General features: G+C 46.9%; 1 protein-coding gene across 1 annotated transcript in view; it reads left to right on the top strand.

Moving 5' to 3' along the window:
- PTGIS (prostaglandin I2 synthase) overlaps nt 1-21,687 on the top strand; it is a 41,363-nt gene that overhangs the window by 10,063 nt on the left and 9,613 nt on the right. The window contains exons 3-6 of the mRNA XM_036902020.2: nt 610-788; nt 4,144-4,284; nt 7,788-7,939; nt 15,851-16,032. Of these exons, the coding sequence (XP_036757915.2) occupies nt 610-788; nt 4,144-4,284; nt 7,788-7,939; nt 15,851-16,032 (654 nt within the window). The remainder of the gene's footprint in view (nt 1-609; nt 789-4,143; nt 4,285-7,787; nt 7,940-15,850; nt 16,033-21,687) is intronic.

Raw genomic sequence — 21,687 nt, 5'->3', positions numbered from 1 at the left:
ACTCAGACCACACTTTGAAATGAGGCAGAGGTAATGGGTAGTTGGAATTGTGTGGCCCCTCCATAGACATTTGAGGGAAAATGCTCTTACCTTTGTTAATTGTAGGATTACAGCCCCCCAGTGCTGCATGCTTCCCATCTTGGGTAGCATGTTACCTACAGAACTCAGCCTCCCGAAGAAGTGGGTTTTGCTTGCACATCCCCTAGCATTTACCCAACAGCATCCACCTATCCATCCATCCATCTATCCACCTGTGATGCACACAACATCCATCTGCTGCCTTCTGTGGGCAACTTTCTCCTGGATGCTGCAGTTAAGACAATAAGATAACTATTGCATGAGCTTAAGAGTCAGGTGGCTAAGAGCACAAGTTTTGGTTCAAAAGGATCTCGGGCACATCATGTGCCTTTCCTAAGCCTCACTTTTCAGCTATAAATGGGTGAATGGTGGTTCCTGCCTCATAGGGAAGTCGTGAGGATTAGACGAGAGAGAACATTCTGTTGAGTACCTGGTGGGGCCAGTGCCTGGCACAGGGCAGGCCCCGCACCGCTGAGAGCTGCTGCTGCTCATGGCGGTGCTCCTCACTCCATCCCTGCTGACTTCCTGCAGGTGCTGGTGGCGGGCAGGTATGTCACTGTCCTCCTGGACCCACACTCCTATGACACGGTGGTATGGGAGCCTCGCAGCAAGCTGGACTTCCACACCTATGCTGTCTTTCTCATGGAGAGGATTTTTGATGTGCAGCTTCCGCATTACAACCCCAGTGATGAAAAGGCCAAGATGAAACCGTGAGTGGCTGAAGACAGTGGGCCAGGCTGGGCTACCTGCTCCTGCCCGCATGGCCCGGTCCTGTGTAGGCTGAGCTCGTCTCCACAACAGGTGGCCAGTAAAGACATTTTATTTTGAGACAACAGAACACACAACAAATAACCAAAAAGAATTGGGGTGAAGAAGAACTCTTTACTTCTCATTTCTATCTCTTTTAGGATGCGGCTCTCATTTTAGCAGGAGGAGACCAGGGTTTGGGTCAGCCAGACCTAGGTTCAAGTCCTAGCTCCACTATTTCCGAGCTTTGTGACTTTGGACAGATCCCTTCCCCTCTCTGAGCCTCTGTTTCCTTGTCTGTGAAATGAAGGGAGATGAGTGGGGTGATTAACATTTTGGAGTCCTCACATTATGCCAGGCATCATGCACAATCTCGTAAGTTTTCACAACAATGCTGGAGGGTAAGTAACTTACAGCCCCACTTTATAAATGAGGACATGGGCTCAGAGAAGAGAAGTGACTTTCCTTAGGTCACACAGCTAAGAAACATAAGGAATAATTGTATCAACAAGAGGACGTGTGAGCACATTTACTGTGCATTCATTATATCTGTGAGTATCTGAGGACCTACTGTGTGCTGGTTACCATCCTAGATGTGGGGGGTATGGAATGATGCCAACCACCATCTGAGGACACCCACCATTTTCCAGGTGTTTGATGGGAAACTTTCATCTCTGTGCAGTAGCCTCAAGTAGTAGTATTTTTATCCTTATTTTATAGATGAGGAAACTGAGTCTCAGAGAAGTGAAGTGACTTACCCATGGTCTACTCTTAGTAAGTGGCAGAGCTGGGATTTGAACCCAGGTTGGCAGATCCCACAGCCCACTCTCCTCTACCCAGGATACTGAGGAAGTAAGACTGTGTCCACCACTGAAGAATTCATAGTCTGAGGGTAATCCTTAGCAAGCCTGGGTTTTACAGCTTTATCCTAAAGGTGAGGAAGGGCTATTCAGATCCCTCCTGAGGGAGTGGGGCGGGGGCGAGGGCCCCATTCTTGCAGGGATTTCTAGCACCTTCCACATCTAGAAGAGCTTCACACTCAACCTCTGAGAAAGGCCAAAGCCCCTGTACCCCCATACCTGAGGAGACTGCCCCTTGGTATCTGTGAGAGGCCTCTGTCTCTGAAATTTGTAGGAAGGTTTTGGGCTCCCCACATCTGGTAGGAGACTGAACCTCCTCATTTTGTTGTGAGTCCCCCATACCCCCGCACATCCACTTTCACCTGGGTATAGATCCGGCCCATTTCAGAGAATCTGCAGCTGGCTTCACGTTCCCTAGCTCCAAAGGGGGAGCGCTTCTGCCAACACAAGCTCTTTGGACATATTCATTGAGTTCATGCACCAGTATTGATCACTGGTTTGTGCTTTGCTCTTCTATGGGGGAGCCTAGGACGGAAAGGAATGGGGTACTCTGAGGGATGGCTCAGTTCTGGCTAGAATGGAATGACTCTCCATCCTAGAAGATCCTAACTCTCTATCCCAGAAGCTCTCCTAAAAGGAAGATCAGCTTGGGCAGGAGCTGTCAGGTAGGCCTTCCTACCTAACCTCACATGCCAATCACTTCTCAGTGTTCTGAGCTGGGCCCTTTCCTCATCCCGCTCTGCGTACACTCTGTGGATGAGCATATCCCTAAAGCTGAAGACTCAGTGATCCCAAATCCAACAGTAACTTATGTCTGGAATTCTAGGCACAGATCCAAGTGCTTGTCAGAATCAAGGTGGTGTTGATTCCTGGTTCTGCCACTTAACTTTGTGACCTTGGGCAAGTTACCTAATCTTTTTTTTAAGCCTCGCCTTCCTCATCTGTAAAATGGTTTCAGTAATAGCTAAATCTAGTCTCACAGGTTTGTAAATCACTGATTTATACCAGACCAATCACATCTCAGCAAATGCCAACTGACACAGCCCCAAGGACCACATGGCTAAGGGGACCCTCCCTCAATGCCATGAAGTTCATATAAGATCCCTATGAATCCAAATGTTATCCTGAAAATGAGAAAGGGAAGGGTAAAAGAATTGGAAAAACAGTCACTCAAACCTACTGAATTACTTAGAGATTGTCTAAAATAAACGTTTGGACTTTACTGAGTTTATCAAAATGAATTAATTTTAGTTACCTGCCCCTGTTGCCCAGCACGGTGGGGGCATTGTGAGCAAGATCAAGTCCATTCTAGGAAACAGAGGAGACTTATATCATTGCATATCTGAGTGTAATATGAATGAATTTGGGATCCAGTGCAGTGGTTCAGATTTTATCCTGAAAACAATGGGGAGCACTGCAGAATTTTGATCAGAAGAGTAAATGTGATCATATCCGGAAATGAGAAGGATGATTTGGGCTGCTTGGTGGAAGGAGGGATTGAAGACATTTGAGGGTGAAGATAAGGAGTAATGACAAGGGACTAAAGTGATATAGGGGAATAGGGGTAAAGAAAACAGAAAAGTATTAAGGATATTTGGGAGTTATAATTGGCAAGACTTAAAGCTACCTAGACCTACAGGATATGGTGGGCAACAGGGGCGGAAAAGTCTGGGGTAACTCCCAAGTTGGCAACTAGGGATACTTGATGCCATTTACTGAGGTAGAGGACATATGACAAGGGATGAGTTTCAGCAGGAGCCTCGGGTGGTGGGGATGAGGAATTAGGAGGGGGCTTCTTGCTTCAGCCACAACTCCCCAGAACTGGTTCACCCCTCAGACTCCTGGGCACATGCAGTGAGACCAGGTCACCATCCCAGATGCCCTTATTCCTCATGTAACATTCATTTGGAGTCATGGCATGTTAGCAGGCCTTGATCAGAGGACACTTGAACTATCCAAGCAGGTCTCCCTAACTTCGGGTCTCAAGGAGAAAGGGCTGAACTCCTAGTTCTCTGTTCTGGAAGTCTGTGGGTTCTTGTCCAAGCTTGAGTGCCCCAATGAGGGACGGACTATCATGGTCAAAAGTTCAGAGTCTGGAGTTGGGCAGATCAGGGCTTCAATCTCAGAGGTATCACTTACTGGCTGGGTGACCATGGGAAAGTCACTTTCCTCTCTGTCCCCGAGTTTCTCCATCTGTAGGATGGGAATCCTAATAGTAACTATTATCCCTAGGGTTGTCCAAAGATGAAATGAGATCACTGTGCTTAGCATAGTGAGTTTTATCATTATTGTTGACGATGGTCATAGTAATTTCATCTTGTTTAAGCCAGTCTTCCAAAGGCCCCCATTGCCAGTGGAGACCTGGGGCTCTGGGACCCTGAGGTTTGGAAAGGGGATGCCTGTGTGCGTGTGTTTCTCCTGGGAAGCTGTACTCTGATTCATTTGTTTCCTGCCCCAGGACGCTCCTCCACAGAGACCTCCAGGCGCTCACAGAAGCCATGTATGCCAACCTCCACACTGTCCTGGGCGACACCACAGAAGCGGGCAGTGGCTGGCATGAGATGGGTCTCCTCGACTTCTCCTACAGTTCCCTGCTCAGGTGAGCCCATGCGGCTCCCCCTTTCCTGAGGGGAGCCCTGCCCTTGGGCCTGGGGCAGCCATTCATGGTGGCCCGGGGAACTCTGAGGACCTGTGGGCAAAGAAGCAGTTTGGGATGCTTGCAAAGACTGAATGTGACAGTTTGTGTCTGGGCCTCCCAAGGGTTCATGCGGCTCAGCCCATGAGTTGTGAAGGAGACACAGGCCAATAAAGGGGCCTTGCCGATTGCCCAGAGAGGGTGTAGCAGAGCAAGGCTCCCGGTGCCCTTCTGCCCTCTGGCTTCCAGGCCTTGGAATTTCACAGACCAGAGAAACAAAATGTTTAGGAGACCAACCCAGGACTTTTAACGTTTTATTAGACCTTGTAAACATATATTAAAAACTACGCTACTGTATGTTCCTCCCTTCAGTAATGCCAGACTCTATTCCAGGCCCTGAGGATACAGCAGGGGGAAGACAGATGAAGCCCCAAAGCTCACAAAGCTGGCGCAAGTTGGGGAGACAGATAATAAACTGATAAATAAAGATGGTTATGTCAGAGAGTGGTAAATATGATGACAGAAATCAGCAGATGGAGTAATAGCACTTCAGGGAGACTGAAAGGAGGGTGTCTGAGGTTCTGGCCTTAGAGTTGAGACCTGACTACAGATGCCCACATGCCAAGATTCTAGGCAAAAGAAACAGCAAGTGCAAAGGCCTGGAGGTAGGAAGAAGCTTGGCAAGAGAGCCAGTGAGGCTGGGGCCTAATGAGGCAAGGGTGTAGGGTGGAGATGAGGTCAGAGAGGCTGGTGGAAACCAGGTCTCACAGAGCCACAAGGCCATGGGAGGCTCTGGAATTTATTCTAAGATGAGTGACAGTGGGGAATTAAGTAGGGGCATGATGTGATTGGATGTGGAGTTTTTAAAGCTCTCTGGTTGCTGGATGGAGGGCAGGTGTGTGATGAGGGAAGCAGGAGGAGCCTGCACGAGGCTGTGGTCTTTGCCCCGGTGAGAGAGTGGTGGCCTGGTAAGGGAGAGGTGGGGACTTGGATAGCTTTGGGGGGTTGGGGTTGATGGGACCTGCCGAAAGGTGTGGATGGCCAGTGAGGGGATGGAGGAATGTGGGCTCAGGCAGTGAGGGGCAGCGGCAAAAAGGAGAGCTCGTTGGGTTTTGGTGGTGCTATTAAGTGACTAGAATTTCATAAAAGAAAAGACATCTCAACTGCTCCAAAAAATGACAAGGACACAGTTTCAGAAGAAAAGACAGATAGTCACTGGCACCCATGGGCACATTTATGACACTTATGTATGTACATACAGGTCAGCTCAATGTGTGTTAAGGCCTTAGTCCTCACAACAGCCCTGTGAGGCTGATTCTTTACACGCATCACTTGACAGATGAGAAAACTGAGGCCTGGAGAGCCTAAATCATCTGCCCAGATCCCTGAGTTCAGGTCATGGCGGGGCTGGCCACAGAGTCTACAGTGTCCAGCATGACCCGTGCATGGAAGAGGTCCGCATTTTCCTCATTTTCGCCCTGGAGTGGTGCAAACCCTGTCAAGGAGTGTGACTTGTTTGGGTGACCCTGGTCTGGTCCATCCTGTCATTGTGTGGTGGGGAGACTGAGGTCCGGGGAGGGCAGCTAAAACTAACTGATCAGTTCCCAGCACAGCAACTCCCAGATCCCCGGGCTCCTGCCACCCTGTGTCCTGGAAGGGCCAGGAAGCCAGAGAGGAGGCTGTGGCTGCCTCTGGGGGAGGTAGGGACACTGTGGTGGCAGCGAGGTCTGTTCAGGCCCAGCAGGCCGAGTGTGCAGTGAGGTGGGGCTGGGTGTGGGTGTGAGGGGGAGTCCAGTGTAAACGGATCCCTGTGCCTTCAGGGCCTGAGGCCCAGGCTAGCGTTTCTGCCTCCTGGGCCTTTGTATTGCCATCTGCAGCCCTGAGATTGAAAGGAAATGGGCGAGTTGGATGATAGGGGCACTGATAGGAGGCTTCTGTGGCCCCAACTGTGAGAGGCCACAGCTTAACCTTCCAGCCAGTCCTATGGGGTCCCCGCCTCACTCAGAATCACATCCAGACTTCTGACCCTGGCCTGCAGGATCTCTCTGCCCCTACCTTCTGCCCTCATCCACTACCAGAGTTCCCCTCACTATCTGCCCTGTCACCCCACCAACCTCCTTGCTGCCCCTTGAACAAGCCCGGCACAGTCCTGCCTCAAGGCCTTTGCAGCTTCTGTTCCTTTGCCTGGGAATGCTGTTCCCTACATGTCTGTGTGGTTCCCACCTCATTCAAGTTTCATGTCAAATGTCACCTCCTTAGGGAAGCCTTTCCTTTCCTTTCCCTATTTAAATTAGATGGCGCTCTCTGATGACCCAGCCCCAGTCCGGCTTTGTTTCTCTTTCTGGCTTCTAGCACCATGTATAGATCATGTGTGTATTTACACATGTAATTATTTATTGTGTTGAGCCATGTGTTAATCTGATGTGGAGGTGCCGCAGTGTGAAACCACATGGCCCTCTTGGCTTTCTTTTTTGTTTATTTTTCATTGCCTAGTTTTGGTAGAAATGTATGTTCAGGGAGATGGTTCTCTGCTTTAAGAAAGTGCAAGTGGGATGACAAGTGACAGGTGTTTAACTGCAGTGTCACAGAGACCACAGGGCGTGGCGAGGACCCAGGACCCTCCGGCTTGTTCCTGTCTAAAAGGGGCGGCCACAAATCAACTCCTGCCCAGGGTTGCCAGGCGGGACTGCAGGCTCCCCGTGGCCAGATTTTCTCCTTTGTCAAGACAATATAAAGGGGAAATCCAGATTTTGTGTGAATTGCCCGTTGGTTAAATATACATTCAGTTTGTTTTGAGGGAAATTCTATTGCCAAGTCCCAGGCCCCTCCTGCCCCTGTCCCCTCATACTGGCAGCTCCAGTGCCTGCGTCAGGGACATCTGGCAACTCTCTGATAGGGCTGTGGACCCTCTGCCCAAACCCACCCCCCTGCTCATCCTGCAGGCGTCAACTCAGACCATTCCTCCTCCGGGGAGCCTGCCCTGACTCCCTCTCCTGATTGGTGGCCCCATCTCATCCAGTGTCTCCCCGCTCACGCTGCTCGGCCTCGCCAGCCTCCTTGCTGCTCTTCAGCTCTGGTCTCCCTCTTGACTCACTGTTCTGTCTGCCCTGAACCCCCTTCTCTGCACTTCCCACTGTGGCTCCTCCTCCCTCAGGTTTCTGGGTAACCGTGAGCCCCGCCCACATTCCTGCTTTCTGTTCGTCTTCACCTCCGAGCACCAGCTGGCTTAGAACTGGTCGCTCATTTCCCTTGTGCGCTGTCTGTCTCCCACACTAAAGTGTCCACTCCATGAGGGCTTGTCTGCTTTCTTCACTGTGACTCCCCCACCCAGAACAGTCTGGGCCTATAGTAGGAAAAGTGGGTGCTCATTAGGTGTATGAATGAGGACAAGCTTGTAGGCTGCCATGGGAAGGTGTGGCCGGGAGTGTCCAAGGGTGACCCCCTGACCCTCTGTTTGCTGCCCCCAGAGCCGGCTACCTAACCCTGTATGGAGTGGAGGCACTGCCACGCACACCTGAGAGCCAGGCCCAGGACCGCGTCCACTCAGCCGATGTCTTCCGCACCTTCCGCCAGCTTGACATGCTGCTCCCCAAACTGGCACGAGGCTCCTTGTCAGTGGGTAAGCACTGTGGGGGCCCTGGTAGGTGGGGCAGACAGAGGGACCCAGAAGGAGAGTCCATGCTCAAGCTGAAGGATTATAGGCAACGTAGGGAGGAGGACATTCTAATGCCCTGGAAGGCAGTAAGGTCCCTGTCACTGGGTGTGCAAGAGCACAGGAGTGGGGAAGGAGGACTTGGATCAGAGCTGGGTTCCTGGTGTGAACTCTGGAGTGGGGACCTTGTGTGTGTGTGTGTGTGTGTATGTGTTCCTTTTCTTGCTTTAGGAATTTATTGCTTAAAAAATTTTTATAAGTAGTTAATGGCTGGTTAGAAAAAAATCAAGCCATAGAATAATTTAGAGGAAACAATGAAAGAGATCTCCACTCTCCCCTACCCCCAACTCTCCCCAGAGGTAACCATAATTACTAGCTTGAGGTATATCCTAGCGGAGCTTTCTCTATCACACGCATGCATACACACACAGATGTACGTTATTTTTGTTATTTTCTATTTTTAAGGGCTTTCACTTTTTTAAAACAAAGGTTTAATTTGCATACAGGAAAGCACACAGTCCTAAATGCCCAGCTAAGAGGTAAATCTAAACATTTCAGCCCTCTCTCAGTCAACATCCACCCCCACAGGTAGCCACTTATACAGGTTTCTCTCACCTCAGATTAATTTTGCCTGCTCTTGAGCTTCCTATAAATAGAATCACACAGTATGTGTCCTTTTGTATATGGCTTTTTTCACTCAACTTCCTGTCTGCAAAATTGTGGTTGTGATATGTATTGATGCTGCATAGTATTTCATTAGAGTAATATACCACAATTTGTTTATCCATTCCCTGGTTGATGGACATCTGGGTAGTTCCCAGTTAGGGGCTGTTGTGAACTTTCTTGTACATGTCTGGTGCACACAAGCCTCATTTCTCTTAGTTATCATTGTGTGTATTTACAGAAAGGGGTCATACCTATTTTTTGCAACTTTAAAAAAAAATGAGTACTCCCTGTCATTCTCTACATTCTTCCTGTCAATACAGACAGCTTCTAGAGGTATTAGCCAATGCAATTAGCTAAGAAAATCATTACCAATATAAGAATTGGTAATTCCAAATACAAATAAAAGTATCCCTATTTGCAGAAGATCTGATACTCTACTTGGAAAACCCCAGAATATCCATGAAAAAACTAACTCAAGCAAAAAATAATCTAGCAAAGTAGAAGGATATGAAATCAACATTAAAAAATCTGGACATCTTTCTAGCTCTTGCATGTTAATATTTAGGCAGCCACCCCCCTCTCCAATGGGTATTTACAATTGTTTCCCTTTTTTGTGTGTGGCTATTATTAGTATTTCATTATATTTGTATCATTTCTTCTGCCATCTGGTTTTATTTCCCTCTGACAGTTTCCTGGAAGTGGGTTTGCCAGGCCAAAGGGCATACACATTAAAATTTTTATTAGCTACTGCTGCATCATGTCCAAAACCATGAGCCATTTATATGCCTACCCCAAGGCAACAATCCTACCAGATATTATCAGTCTCTCCATTTGCCCATCTGATGGGCAGAGGCAGATAATTTGTTTTAATTTGCATTTCCCCACAAAATCCTTACCAATCTAATGAGCAGAAAAGAACATCTGGCTTTATGGGCATTTCCCCGACCACTGTGATGAACATCTTTTTGAGTTTCACCAGCCATTTGCTTTTCCTCTCTGTGAGTCGCCTCTTCATGTCTCTTACCATCTCTTTAGCAGCAGCTCATTCTCTTACTGAATGTTGCCCATCAGTGTTGCAAGGTTGGTATTATACTCATTTTGCAGGTAAGGAAACAGGCTTAGAGAGGTGAAGTCGCTTGTCATAGAGGTAGGTGACGGAGCCAGCAAAATGGAAACTTGATCTGATTGTAGAATCCTGTGCATAAAGCACCTGGTACATCCCAGCCCTGATTGCTTCTCCAGGAAAGAGTGGTTTGTCCATTGCTCTTTCTTCCATACAATGCTTCCGGGAGTCTGGGTATAGGCAGAGGAGGACGCTCAAGTCATTCAGGGAGCAGCCCTGGGCTGGGCAAGGAAGGCTGCATTTCCCATTTAGGGCAGCAGGTGGCGATGTTAGGCTGGAGGCTTGGTGGGCAATGAAGCCTTCAGTCCTTGTGGGGCATGTAAAGACGTGTGGCATCTTTGTGTTTCACCAGCCATTTGCTTTTCCTCTCTGTGAGTCGCCTCTTCATGTCTCTTACCATCTCTTTAGCGGCAACTCATTCTCTTACTGAGTCTTGCCCATCAGTGTTGCAAGGTTGGTATTAGGCTTAGCAAAACCTATCAAAATATAAAATGCACATTCCTTTGATCCTGAACTTCCACAGCCAGGAGTTAGCCTACAGCAGTGCTTGCACCTGCTGCAGATACACAAAGATGCTCATTGGCAAGTTGATTGTAATAGCAAATGCTACAAACAACCTAAGGGTCCACCAGTAGGGGCTGATTAAACGAATTGTGCATTCACAGAAATGAAAATTATGCAACTGTGAAACAGAATGAGATGTACTGCCATAAGATGAAATCTGTTAGGAGAAAGGTCAGGGCAGTGGTTTTCTTTTTCTTCTATTTTTATTGAAATATAATTGACATACAGCACTATATAAGATTAAGGTGCACAGCATGATGACTTGACTTACGTATATTGTGAAATAATTACCACAGTAAGTTTAGTTAACATCCACTTTTTTTTTTTTTTGTAATGTGGGAACATGTATAGATTTTTGCTTCTGAGAGGCTGAGATGGGGTGGAGAAAAGCTTAACTTTTTATAGTATGCCCATTTGAACTCTTAGAGTTGCTTTCTTTCTTTTTCTTTTTATTATTATTTTTATCTTTTTACCATATGCCTAGATTATTCTTCCTTCCCTTTTAAAAATATAATACATTTCAAAAGAAAATTGACCCTTTTGGGGACCCTTAGACCATTGAGTCTGGTGCTTCTCATACAGAAGGGAGTGGGGGGCATGGAAGAGTTAAATAGAGCCCCTAGCTAAGCAGACTGCTTCTTTCTGGAACTTTCATTTTACTGGATTATTTGGGGGCTAGGGACCATTTTATTTTAATATTGTTTTTTGGGAAAGACATTTTTATGTTAAAGACTCACAGTCTAATGCAAAACTGCAATACATTTAAGGTAAAAAACAAGACTTTAAAGACATGTCCCACTAGGGGCCTCTCTGGACTGTGCCTCAGGTCTCTGGTGGACAGGGGCTTCCAAGGAAATATTCAAGAGTTACTCAGACCTGGATCCCTTGGTTTAACAGATAGAGAAACTAAGGCCCAAAGGTGGACAGCACCTTAGCCAAGCCCACACAGCATGGGAAGTCTGAGATTTGAACCTGCTTTTTCTGCCTCCAACCCATTCCAATCACACCTGCCTGACAGTTCTGATTCCCAGTACTGAGTGAATAAATGTGGCTGATTATTATACCTTATAATAATGGTAAGAATGTAGCAAGAACAACTTACCTAACCCCTACCAGTACCTAGTGTGTTCTGTGAATGGTCATTTTATATCCTTCTGATGATCCTATGAGCTAGATTGCTTCCATTTTACAGATGGGGAAACTGAGGCTCCAGGATACAAAGTTAGTTGCCCAAGATCATCTTTTAACCTAGGGGACTGTGCTGGGTCTCTCTGGCTGTGAACTGTGTTCTTTATTTCACAAATTATTATTTCTTAATTATAGAAACAATATGTGAATAGATTCTTCTTGGACTAATAACTTGCTAATATTAAGTTTTATTTAATAATATAGCTAATGTGCATTAGGCTGGGGCCAGGCTACTCGCCATGCTTTATTCGTTAACCATTCAATTCCTGCATAACCATATGTGGTGGACTCTCTTATTATCTCAGTTTATAGGTGAGAAAACTGAGGTGTGGAGAGGTGAAGTGACTTGCGTAAGGTCAGGCATTCTGCTCCAGAGCTTGGGCTCTTAACTGTATTACCTCCTCTTGTTTTTTTAAAAAAATTAAATATTACAGGAAAGGCAAATTCTCTTTGGCTCACATTCCCTCTAAATCTGTTCCCAAGGTAACCGTTTGTATCAGTTTGCTGTTATCCTGTTGCAACAGTGCAGTCCCTTAGAAATATAATGCAAACCACATATATATTAAATTTTCTATTAGATACATTAAAAAAAAAGAGGTTAAGTCAATTTTAATAATATATTTTCTTTAACCAAGTATTTCTAAAATATTAACACTTCAATCATGTAGTCAACATAAAAGTTACTAATGAGACATTTTACATTTGTTTCTCATGCTAAGACTTTGAAATTCGGTGTGTGTTTTTCACTCACAGCACAATTCAGGCCAACCAACATTTCAAATGCTCAATAGCCATATGCAGCTTGTGGCCTCCCAATTGGACAGAGCATTTCTAGACCTTTCTCCATGTGTTAAAATACAATATAAGCCCAAATTATACTGTGGTCCCAAAGATACGGTCAGTCCCTGCTTTCCCTGTGGGAAGGGTTCTTTTGGTTTGTCTTGTTTTGTTTTTTCTGGCCAACCTATAGTTAGGAATGGAAATGAAATAGTTAAGTTTCTCCTTATTGATTTTGCTGAACACCTGTCGTAGGCTCACACGCTGTAGAAACTAACCCCTTAGAGATTTTGCTCTCTTCCCACTCTCACATTTCGGGAGGTGGTTTTATTCAGGCTCCACCTTTGACGTCAGCATCTTGCCCATCAGCAGGGTCCCAGGTCGAGTAGCCAAACTCGGTCTTCCAGACCCTTCTTCTTCACTCCCTTATCATCTGAGATATAGAATGAACCTTTTGAATCTACAAATCTATGAAGCTATGATCTTTCACAAATTTTTTTATGGGGGGGAAGGTTTACCAGATTTTGAATGTGTTTCGTGTGGTTCAGACATTGAACATATAGTCTTAACAGTGCAAAGCCTCCCTCCCTTTCTTGTCAGACCTCCTTCCTCCTAATTCCCACTCTCCACAATTGGCTGGTTTCATTGGTTTCACGTGGATCAGAGTCCCTTTATACACATGCAAGTGAGACTATATTCTTATTTTTCTCTTTTTTCTACAAATGCACACCAAACATGCTGTTATGGGCACTTCGCTTTTTCCCAACACAGTAGCAACAGCTAATTCTTTGGTCAGGGTTAGTGTGTGGCTTGAACCATCATAAGGACTCTGTAGATGTTAACTGATATATGATCCATAGATCAAATTACTGCTATATTTTGTTTACCCTCTTTTTTCTGCCATTCAGGTTTCTAATACCACACCACCTTTGGCTCGCTTGCCAATGACGTTTGCGTATCTTCCCTTTTTTTTTTAATGGTGGTAAAATACACCTAACAGTTACCATTTTAACCATTTTTGAGTATACAATTGAGAGGTGGTAAACACATTCGCCATGTTGTGTGGCCAGATCATTATCTATTTCCAGAACTTCTTCATGATCCCATACTGAAACTCAATACTCATTAGATAATAACTCCCCTCTCCCTTTTCTCTCTAGCCCCTGTTTTGTGTTTCTATGAATTTGCCTGCTCTAAGTCCTCATATTAGTGGAATCATACACTAATTGTCCTTTTGTGTCTGGCTTATTTCACCTACCATAGTGTTTTCAAGATTCATCTGGGTCATAGCATGTGTTAGAATTTCCTTCTTTTTTAAAGCTAATATTCTACTGTATGGATATATGTACCATGTTTTGTTTACTATTCATCTGTTGATGGATACTTGTGTTGTTTCTACCTTTTGGCTCGTGAATAATCCTGCTATGAAAATGGTTATCCAGGTATCTGAGTCCCTACTTTTAGTTCTTTCAAGTATATATCCAAAAGTCGATCCCGTGGATCATATGGTAATTTCATGTTTAACTTTTTGAGGAACTACCAAACTTTTTCACAGTGGCTGTGCCATTTAAATTCCTTCCAGCAACGCACAATCATTCCAATTTTTCTATATCCTTGCTTGTTATTTTACTTTTTTTGTGTTCTGATATTAGCTATCCTATTTGGCATGAGGTGATATCTCATTGTGGTTTTGATTGGTATTAGTGGTTTTGAGCGCCTTTTCCTGTGCTTATTGGCTATTTGCATATCTTCTTTGGAGAACTGTCTATTCAAGTCCTTCATTTTTTGAATTGGGTTAAGGTTTTGTTGTTGTTGAGTTGTAGGAGTTCTTTATATATTTTGGGTACTAGACCCTCATCAAATACATGATTTGCAAATATTTTCTCCCATTCTGCTGATTGTCTTTTCATTGCTTTTTAAGGTCCTCCTTGGGAGGTGTGTTTACATTGATATTCAAGACTTGTAATTGTGTTGTCACACTTGAAGGAATGCCAGTCATTTCTTAATCTGTGTTCAGTTTCCTTGCCTCCTTTTTTAGCTATCCATCTGATAACTCTGGTAAGCATCCAGAAAGAGCATCCACTGAGGTGGCTTCAGCACCTCCCACACCTTGCACTCTCCTGTTTAAAAATCTCTGTCTGCCCAGCCCTAGCCCTAGAGATTCTGACAAGACTAGTCTGGGGTGAGACCTGAGCATCCAGAGATCTAAAAGCTCCTAAGTGATTCTCCAGTGCCTAACAAAGTTGGGAAACACAGGAAAATAATCTATGTCAGATGAACAATTAGGTACTTTGTTTTCAATTGGGAGTACATCTCTTGAAAAGGTCTAGAGGTTGAAGAAAAGCATATGGTACATATTATTTGAAAAGGTAACTAACATACTTTACAAAATAAGCTTAGCCTACATTTTCCAGCCTTCCAAACTGGCTGTAATCTATAGCCTGATTTAGAACCATTGAGTAGGTAGGTCTTCTGAAGTCCTACTCAAAAAAGTCAGTGAGAGAGTTTCTAGTACTTTGGAATTTCATAATAATCCAAAGCAACCCCCACTTTTACAAGGGGTGATTGTGGAAAGACCAAATATTATATTTGAGCATAAAAATGTGAATATAGCATTGTCTTGTAGCATAAACACAATATATAATTAATAAGCACCCAGTTCTATACCTCCAGTAGTCTGTCCTTGGGGACCCATCCAGGTCTGTACATAAAAACCTCCTCACTGGTTTCCACCGCCGTGTGGTATTGCACAGCATAAACACACCATTATTTCATTAATGGTGACTGAACTGGAGATCCACAGACCGAGGCTGACCTTCAGAGATGCTTTTGTGGCCTTCATAGTGCTTAAAATTTTGTGCTTAGATGCTAACCTAAGAAACATGAGAAAATTCCACTTAGATTTTCACCTTCTTTGGAAAACTCAGGCTCCCTAGCTGTGCTGGGCTGCATTTCTCTTGTCAGGCCTAGGAGCTTGTTGGGGCAGCTGAGAAGGGGCCACCAGACCCCCCTGTTTCTCAGGATCCCTTCTTGGCCCTCTTCCCTCATTGGCTTTACCTGCCTTCCCTGGAGTTAGTTTGAGACCCCAAACCAATCTGTTCCCTCCTGCTGGCATGTGCGTTGTTTCTACTCCCCTTGAATGAGGCTGTGCTGTTTGCTTGTATGGTCTCCACATGCACAGGGGCTGGTGTTGCTCTGGGATCTGACTTTGTTATGTTTCATGTTCCCTTCCGTACTGTGTAAAGAAACACCACTCATCTAACACATATTTATTGAGCACCTACTATGGGCCATGGGCTGAGGACACAGAGGGGAATAAAACAGTCCCTCTTTTATTAAAAAATTAAAAAGGGCCCCTTGCTCCTATCCACCGGGGTGAGACAGAAAATGAGCAAATCAACATTTAAAGGGCATTCCTGTAGCATCTTTCATACAAGGACTCCCCCCACCACCCATGGAGTAACACCCAGAAGACCCTTGGTTTCATGGGAGGTCAGGGCTGGGTGGCCCTGGCCTGGAGTGGTTCAGTAACTCCCCTCCACTGTGCTCTGTCTCTGCAGGGGATAAGGACCGTGTGTGCAGAGTCAAAGGTTACCTGTGGAAGCTGTTGTCTCCAGCCAGGTTGGCTACACGGGCCCAACGGAGCAACTGGCTGCAGAGTTACCTGCTGCACCTGGAGGAGATAGGCGTGTCTGAGGAGATGCAGGCACGGGCTCTGGTGCTGCAGCTCTGGGCCACACAGGTGGGCATGGGTGTGTAAGTGGATGCATGCAGGTGCGGGTGTGCATATGACTGCTTCTGTTTGTGTGCTGTCAGGCACATGCAGGCATGTGTGTGCATATGGCTGTGGCTATGCATGCATGGGAGTGCACTTGTGTATGTGTGTGCATTTGTGAGTGTGTGCCAGTGTGAGTGAGGGTGTGTGAACACACACTCAGCTGTCTACCCTGACTTTCTTAACTAACAATCTCATGAACAGGATCATTCATTCAATAGGCTTTTTTGGTGTGTTGCTTATGTTTTAGCTGGGAGTGAGAGTGGAGCAGACCATCAAGAAGCATAAACAGGGTGAGTTTAGATGGTGATCTCCAGGATAAAAACAGGGTAATGAATAGAGAGACCTGGGGGTCTGCCCCAGCCAGGGTAGCCAGGGAGACCTCTCTGGCCCTGGATGATAAGAACGAACTGCATTTAGGGACTTGAAGAAGATGTGGGAATAGAGAATTCCAGGCAGGGGAAACAGCAAGTGCAAAGGCCCTGAGGTTGGATCATTCCTGTTGTCTGGGCAATAGCAAGGAGTTGAGTATGGCTGAAGCAGAGTGAGAAGGGGAGTGGGACTGTGGGGACAGACCATGGAGGGCCTGTGGGTCCTAGTGAGTTACCTCGGGATTTTCTCTGGGTGAGGTGGGAATGCTGGGAGGGTCCTAAGCAGAGGAGGATCTGAGGAGCAAGGACAGAAGCAGAGACACCAATGAGGAGACGGTATGTTAGGACTAGGTGGGAGTCAGGGCGGTGACGAGGAAGTGGATGGATTCTGGAAACGAAGGGAAGACAGTGCCAGTTGATTTGCTAATGGACCAGATACCAGTGAGAGAAAGGGCTGAGGATGCTGCCTCTCTAGGCCTGGAGTCCTGCCCTCTTGGCCCTGCCTCCACACTGACAGTTGCACAGCCTGACATTTCTGGGTAATTCTTTTCCCATCGACTAGCAGCTTATTTTTAGTTTTCTCTCAGGCCATTAACTGTCCTTGCAGGCCAAGGCTGGCAGGAGCAAGGGCTGGGTTTAATCAGCAGTTGGGCCCCATTAGTGCCTAATAACATATTTATGGGCAGAGCCTTGGTGCTGCAAACTGTCCCCAGAACCCCCTGCAGAAATGACCTCTGTCAGCTGAACTGGATGCTGCCTGGGGTCTTGAGTGGCAGAAAGTTTGGGGAAGAGGCTTTGGCGGAGCCAGGAGACCTGAGCAGGAATTGGGGACAGGACATCCTCGAGTCTGGGTGTTTGGCAGTGTGCATGATTCAGGCAGGTGGGAAGACAGTTTGAGAGCCCAAGTCTTGAGAGCAGGGCCACGATGCTGTGTAGCCCAGCCCAGGCTGTGACCAAATCCTGTCTGGATTTGAATCCTGACTTTGTCACTTCCTGGCAAGTCAGTCATTTAATTTCTTGGTGCCTCAGTTCACTCATCTATAACATAGGGTGTTGTGATGAGGATAAAAGGAAGTGATAAGTGTAAACCCATACTTGTGCTTGGCAGGTAACTAGAGCTCAGTACAAGTGTTCAACAAATACTTAGTGAGGGCCCACTGTGTGCTGGGCACCATTCTAGAAGCTGAGGATGCAGCAGTGAGCAGAATCAAAGTCTGCCCCATGGAGCTGACATTTTTCTGGTGGGAGAAGACAGATAATAAACAAGTAAGCATATAAAATATATTAGAGGTAAGAAGTTCTAGAAAGAACTGATAAAGCAGGGGATGTAACAGCAGAGGAGAGTGAGAAGGAGCTACTTCATATGGGGTGGCGGCCACACCAAGGAGGTGACATCTAAGCAGAAACTCAAAGGAAGGGAGGGAGGGAGGGAGCCATGAAGGTACATAGGATGAGGGCACCCAGGCCGGGGTGACAGCAAGTGCAAAGGCCCTGAGGTGGGGACAAGGGTGGGCGTATGGCAGGGAGGCAGCAGGGCCCTGTAGGCTGTGGGGAGGACTTTGGCTTTAACTCCGAGGCAGAAACCCTTTGAGGGCTTTGAGCAGAGGAGTTTGAAATGGAGAACTGGGTAGGGGCTGGGGGGGCACCTGGGGGAAGGAAGAGTCCGGAGCTCAGAGTGAAGGTCCAGGCTGGAGATGTCGTCAGTGTAGAGATGTGTTGAAAGCCGCTGGACTGGAGATCTCTGGGGGAGAGGGTGGATGGGAGCGGGGACCAAGCCCTCTGCCTTTCCCGTCGGGGTCCGGACGTGAGGAGGAATCTGAGGAGGGGTGGCCAAGGGAGCGGGAGGGCCCTGGAAGAGAGCTCCGCCCAGAGGCTGGCTGTGGAAGTGCTCCGAGAGGCTGAGATGGTGGCTGATCGCTATTGCCGGATCAGCGTAGAGTCAGGAAAAATGACTTCAGAAGATAGTGAGCATGTGCTGTGTGCCAGTCATCCCCTTGAGCACTTTGTTATAAACGACTTCTCGTAGGATCCTTGCAAAAGCCCCGTGACTCGCGAACCCTGGCATCTTGGCTTATGGAGGGCCCAGCGGGGGGCTCCAGCCCCCAGGGCTCTGGCAGGGGACTCCGCGGGCTGAGATCTGAGCTGCACTTGGGGGAAGAGGCCAGCTCCAAGGGACATGGAGAGTTCTCACAGACCTACTACAGCAGCAGGCCTCACAGTCCGGGCTGCCCTGCCAGCTCTGGGCCGTTAGGCAGCGGGCAGTCCGGCTGACCCTGGCAATGCCAGGACTGACACCACTGTCACAACCCTTGACCCCCTCAGCCCCATCTGCCAAGTTTCACTCCACTCTTCCTTCCCCACACCTGGTGTGGCCTTCAGTCCCTGTCACGCCCTCAGCAGCTGTGGCCTCACAGCTCCAGGAACTCCTGGGTGGTCCTGAGGTGGGGGAGAGGGGACTGTGGGGCTGCAGGTGTACTGGGGTCATGGAAGGGAGTCCTGAAAGCTAAGAGTCCTTGAGGCACGCGACATCGAGGGGAAAAGCAGAAGCCTGGTTACCAGTCAGACAGACTTGGTTCCCAGCTCTGCCACTAACTGGTTGTATGACCTTGAACAACTGACTCTGCTTTTCTGGGCTCCAGTTTCACCATTCATGTGCACAGGATTGAGGGTTTTCCCCTCCAGTAGTTTTATTTGAGGTAATTTTAGGTCATAGAAGAGTTGCACAGAGAGCCCCCAAATACCTTCCCCCGGTTTTCCCCAATGTGAACGTCTTCCTAACCATTATGCATTTATCAAAACTGAGGCATTAGCGTTGGTACATGACTGTTAACTAAAAGTCCAGACTCTAGTCAGATTTCCCCAGTTTTTCCATTCATGTTCTTTTCCTCCTCCAGGGGCCAATCCAAGATACTACATTATACTTACACTACAAAATCCTTAGTGTGTTTTTTTATTCCCTTAAAATTTTTTTTTGAATCACAGAAAAGGAGAAGAAATATAATCTCTGCTCTCCTGTGCCTCAGATCTGCTTCTTCTGTGGTGGCGCCAGATGGGCTTCCCCGGGTGGTGGCAGTGATGGCCGCTGGCAGCTAGCTCCCCGCAGCTTGGCAATCCCAAGGAGAGCCTCTCTTTCCCATGAATTCTAGCACAAATCCCAAGTCTGGTGCTCATTGGCCCAGCCCAGGGCGCATGCCCCCTCTGAGTGCTTTACTGACCGAGTGGCCCTGCCTGGGGCACTTGGCCACACCTGAGGTCTAGAGGGGGTGGGTAACCCCAACAATGCACATGGACTGAGAATGAAGCAAAGGTAGTTCTCTGAAGGGAACTGGGGAGCTGTTACCCAAAGGCAAGGGCGTGGGTGCCAGGCAGGCAGGGCTGCCCCTGACTCACTGAGCACTGGGGCTGGTACAAGGTGAGTGCCCCCTGGAGGTCAGCAACAACCATTCACAGAAAAGGTAGAATAGAGGACAGGTACTGCTGGGTGGTGGACTTCAGCTGCACTGGGAGGGAATGAGGTTAAACTGGAAATGTCTTCCTGGGTAAACTGAGGCAAGGTCCCATGGGAGAAAGCTCAACTTCCAAGGCAGTGAGTTCTTAAATTTTTAAGTCTCTTGTAGCTGTGTGATCACGCACATGCACATTCACACATCTGTGCGGTGGGGTGGAAGGCAGTCTTTGTCACCTCTGTAACTTGCCACAGCTTTTTCCTGAAGCAGAGATAATTGAGCACCTTGTTTTCTACTCCTGCTTTGTAATGAATGAGTGGTGGCCCTCATCTGACCATCTGGTCAAGGGAAAATGGTCTTGGCACTGAGTTAACCCAAAGCCGAATTATTTATCACCTACATTCTCCTGGCTATTTAGGTGATGGACAGAAAATGACCTTGCTGGTCTCAGTGGACCTGAGGTGCTGGAGGAAAATCTCAGAGAGAGTCCAAGGCCCCACTTTTTCTCAAACCTGGGGGAGAGACAGTGAAAAGGGGAAACTGCTCTGCCCAGCATGTGGGGTCACTTGTGTCCAGTCTCAGTAGACCCTTGGGTATGATACTATCCCCATATTACCAAGAAGAAGATTTGAGCAGGCTGTGACTTGTCCAGAGTCACAGAAAGTAGGGGGCTGGGATTTGAACCCAGCACTGCCTGGTCCTAGTCCAGGGTTCTGCCAGCCCACCTCTCAGGCTGCCTTAGAGGCCCCTGGCCTGAAGGGACACGGGTGTTTATTCAACAAATACCACGAAGCCTCCACTATATGCTGGGTAGGAGGTAGGACTAGGGAGTGCTCAGCTATCCCTTCAGTAAAAGGCATGCTCATGATGCCTGCTTGATGGCAGGACTGAATGAGGAAATGTGGTACCTCTTTGGTGCTGAATTCATGGTACCTAATGAAAAAGGCAGAACATTGGTTTCCCCTTCACTGCTCTCTTGGTGCATCTGTTTACTGACTCTTATTGTATATTTTTCTTCTGTGGTTAAGATCATGCAGTTTTTTAATCCAACTTTTAATTTTACTTGCTATTGTTTCATAAGCATTTCTCCATGTCATTGCAGATCACAGAAAAAAATACTTTTGTTTCACTTTAAAGTAGTGCTTTGATTTAAAAAATTCAAACCGTTTAAAAGGACACAGTGAAAAGTCAGTCCCTGCCGCCCCTGCCCCCCAGCCCCCCGTCCTCCTGTCCTCCCAGCTTCTGTCCCAGAGGCAACCTCAGTTGCCAGTTTCTTGTGTGTCTCTCTAGAGATGGTCTGTGCTTCTTCATATATGTCCTCTTTAAGTATACGCATAAATGGTAGCATGATGAACCCCCCTTCTGAATCTTGCTTCAGTGCATCTCGGCTACAGTCCCATATCAGTACATACAGAACCAGCTTCTTTTTAATGACTTCCTGTATCACCGTCCTATACATGGATCATCATTTAGCTCATTGATCTCCCGTTATTGATAGATATTGAGATTGTTTCTAATCTTTTGCTCTCACAGCAATACTGTGATAAATACCCTTGTGCAAATGTCCTTTTGTCCATGTGCAATTATGTCTGTAATAGAATTACTGGGTAAACATGATATTTAATGACTATTCAATATTCTGTTATTAAGACTGGATAAGATAGTCATTCATGGTAGACAAAAATTTTTCCCCAAATCAAGGTTAGTTGGTATTCCACCCATGTCTAGAGCTCATTTAAGGAGCCCCAAACTCATTTTAGCCACATGCTGATGTAGAGAAAATGAAAGTTCCCATGGCCAGGATT

This window comes from Manis pentadactyla, chromosome 5, assembly GCF_030020395.1.
Source record: "Manis pentadactyla isolate mManPen7 chromosome 5, mManPen7.hap1, whole genome shotgun sequence".
NCBI lineage: Eukaryota > Metazoa > Chordata > Mammalia > Pholidota > Manidae > Manis > Manis pentadactyla.
The sequence above is the reverse complement of the archived record's forward strand: the minus strand, read 5'-3'. Positions and strand labels throughout refer to the sequence as shown.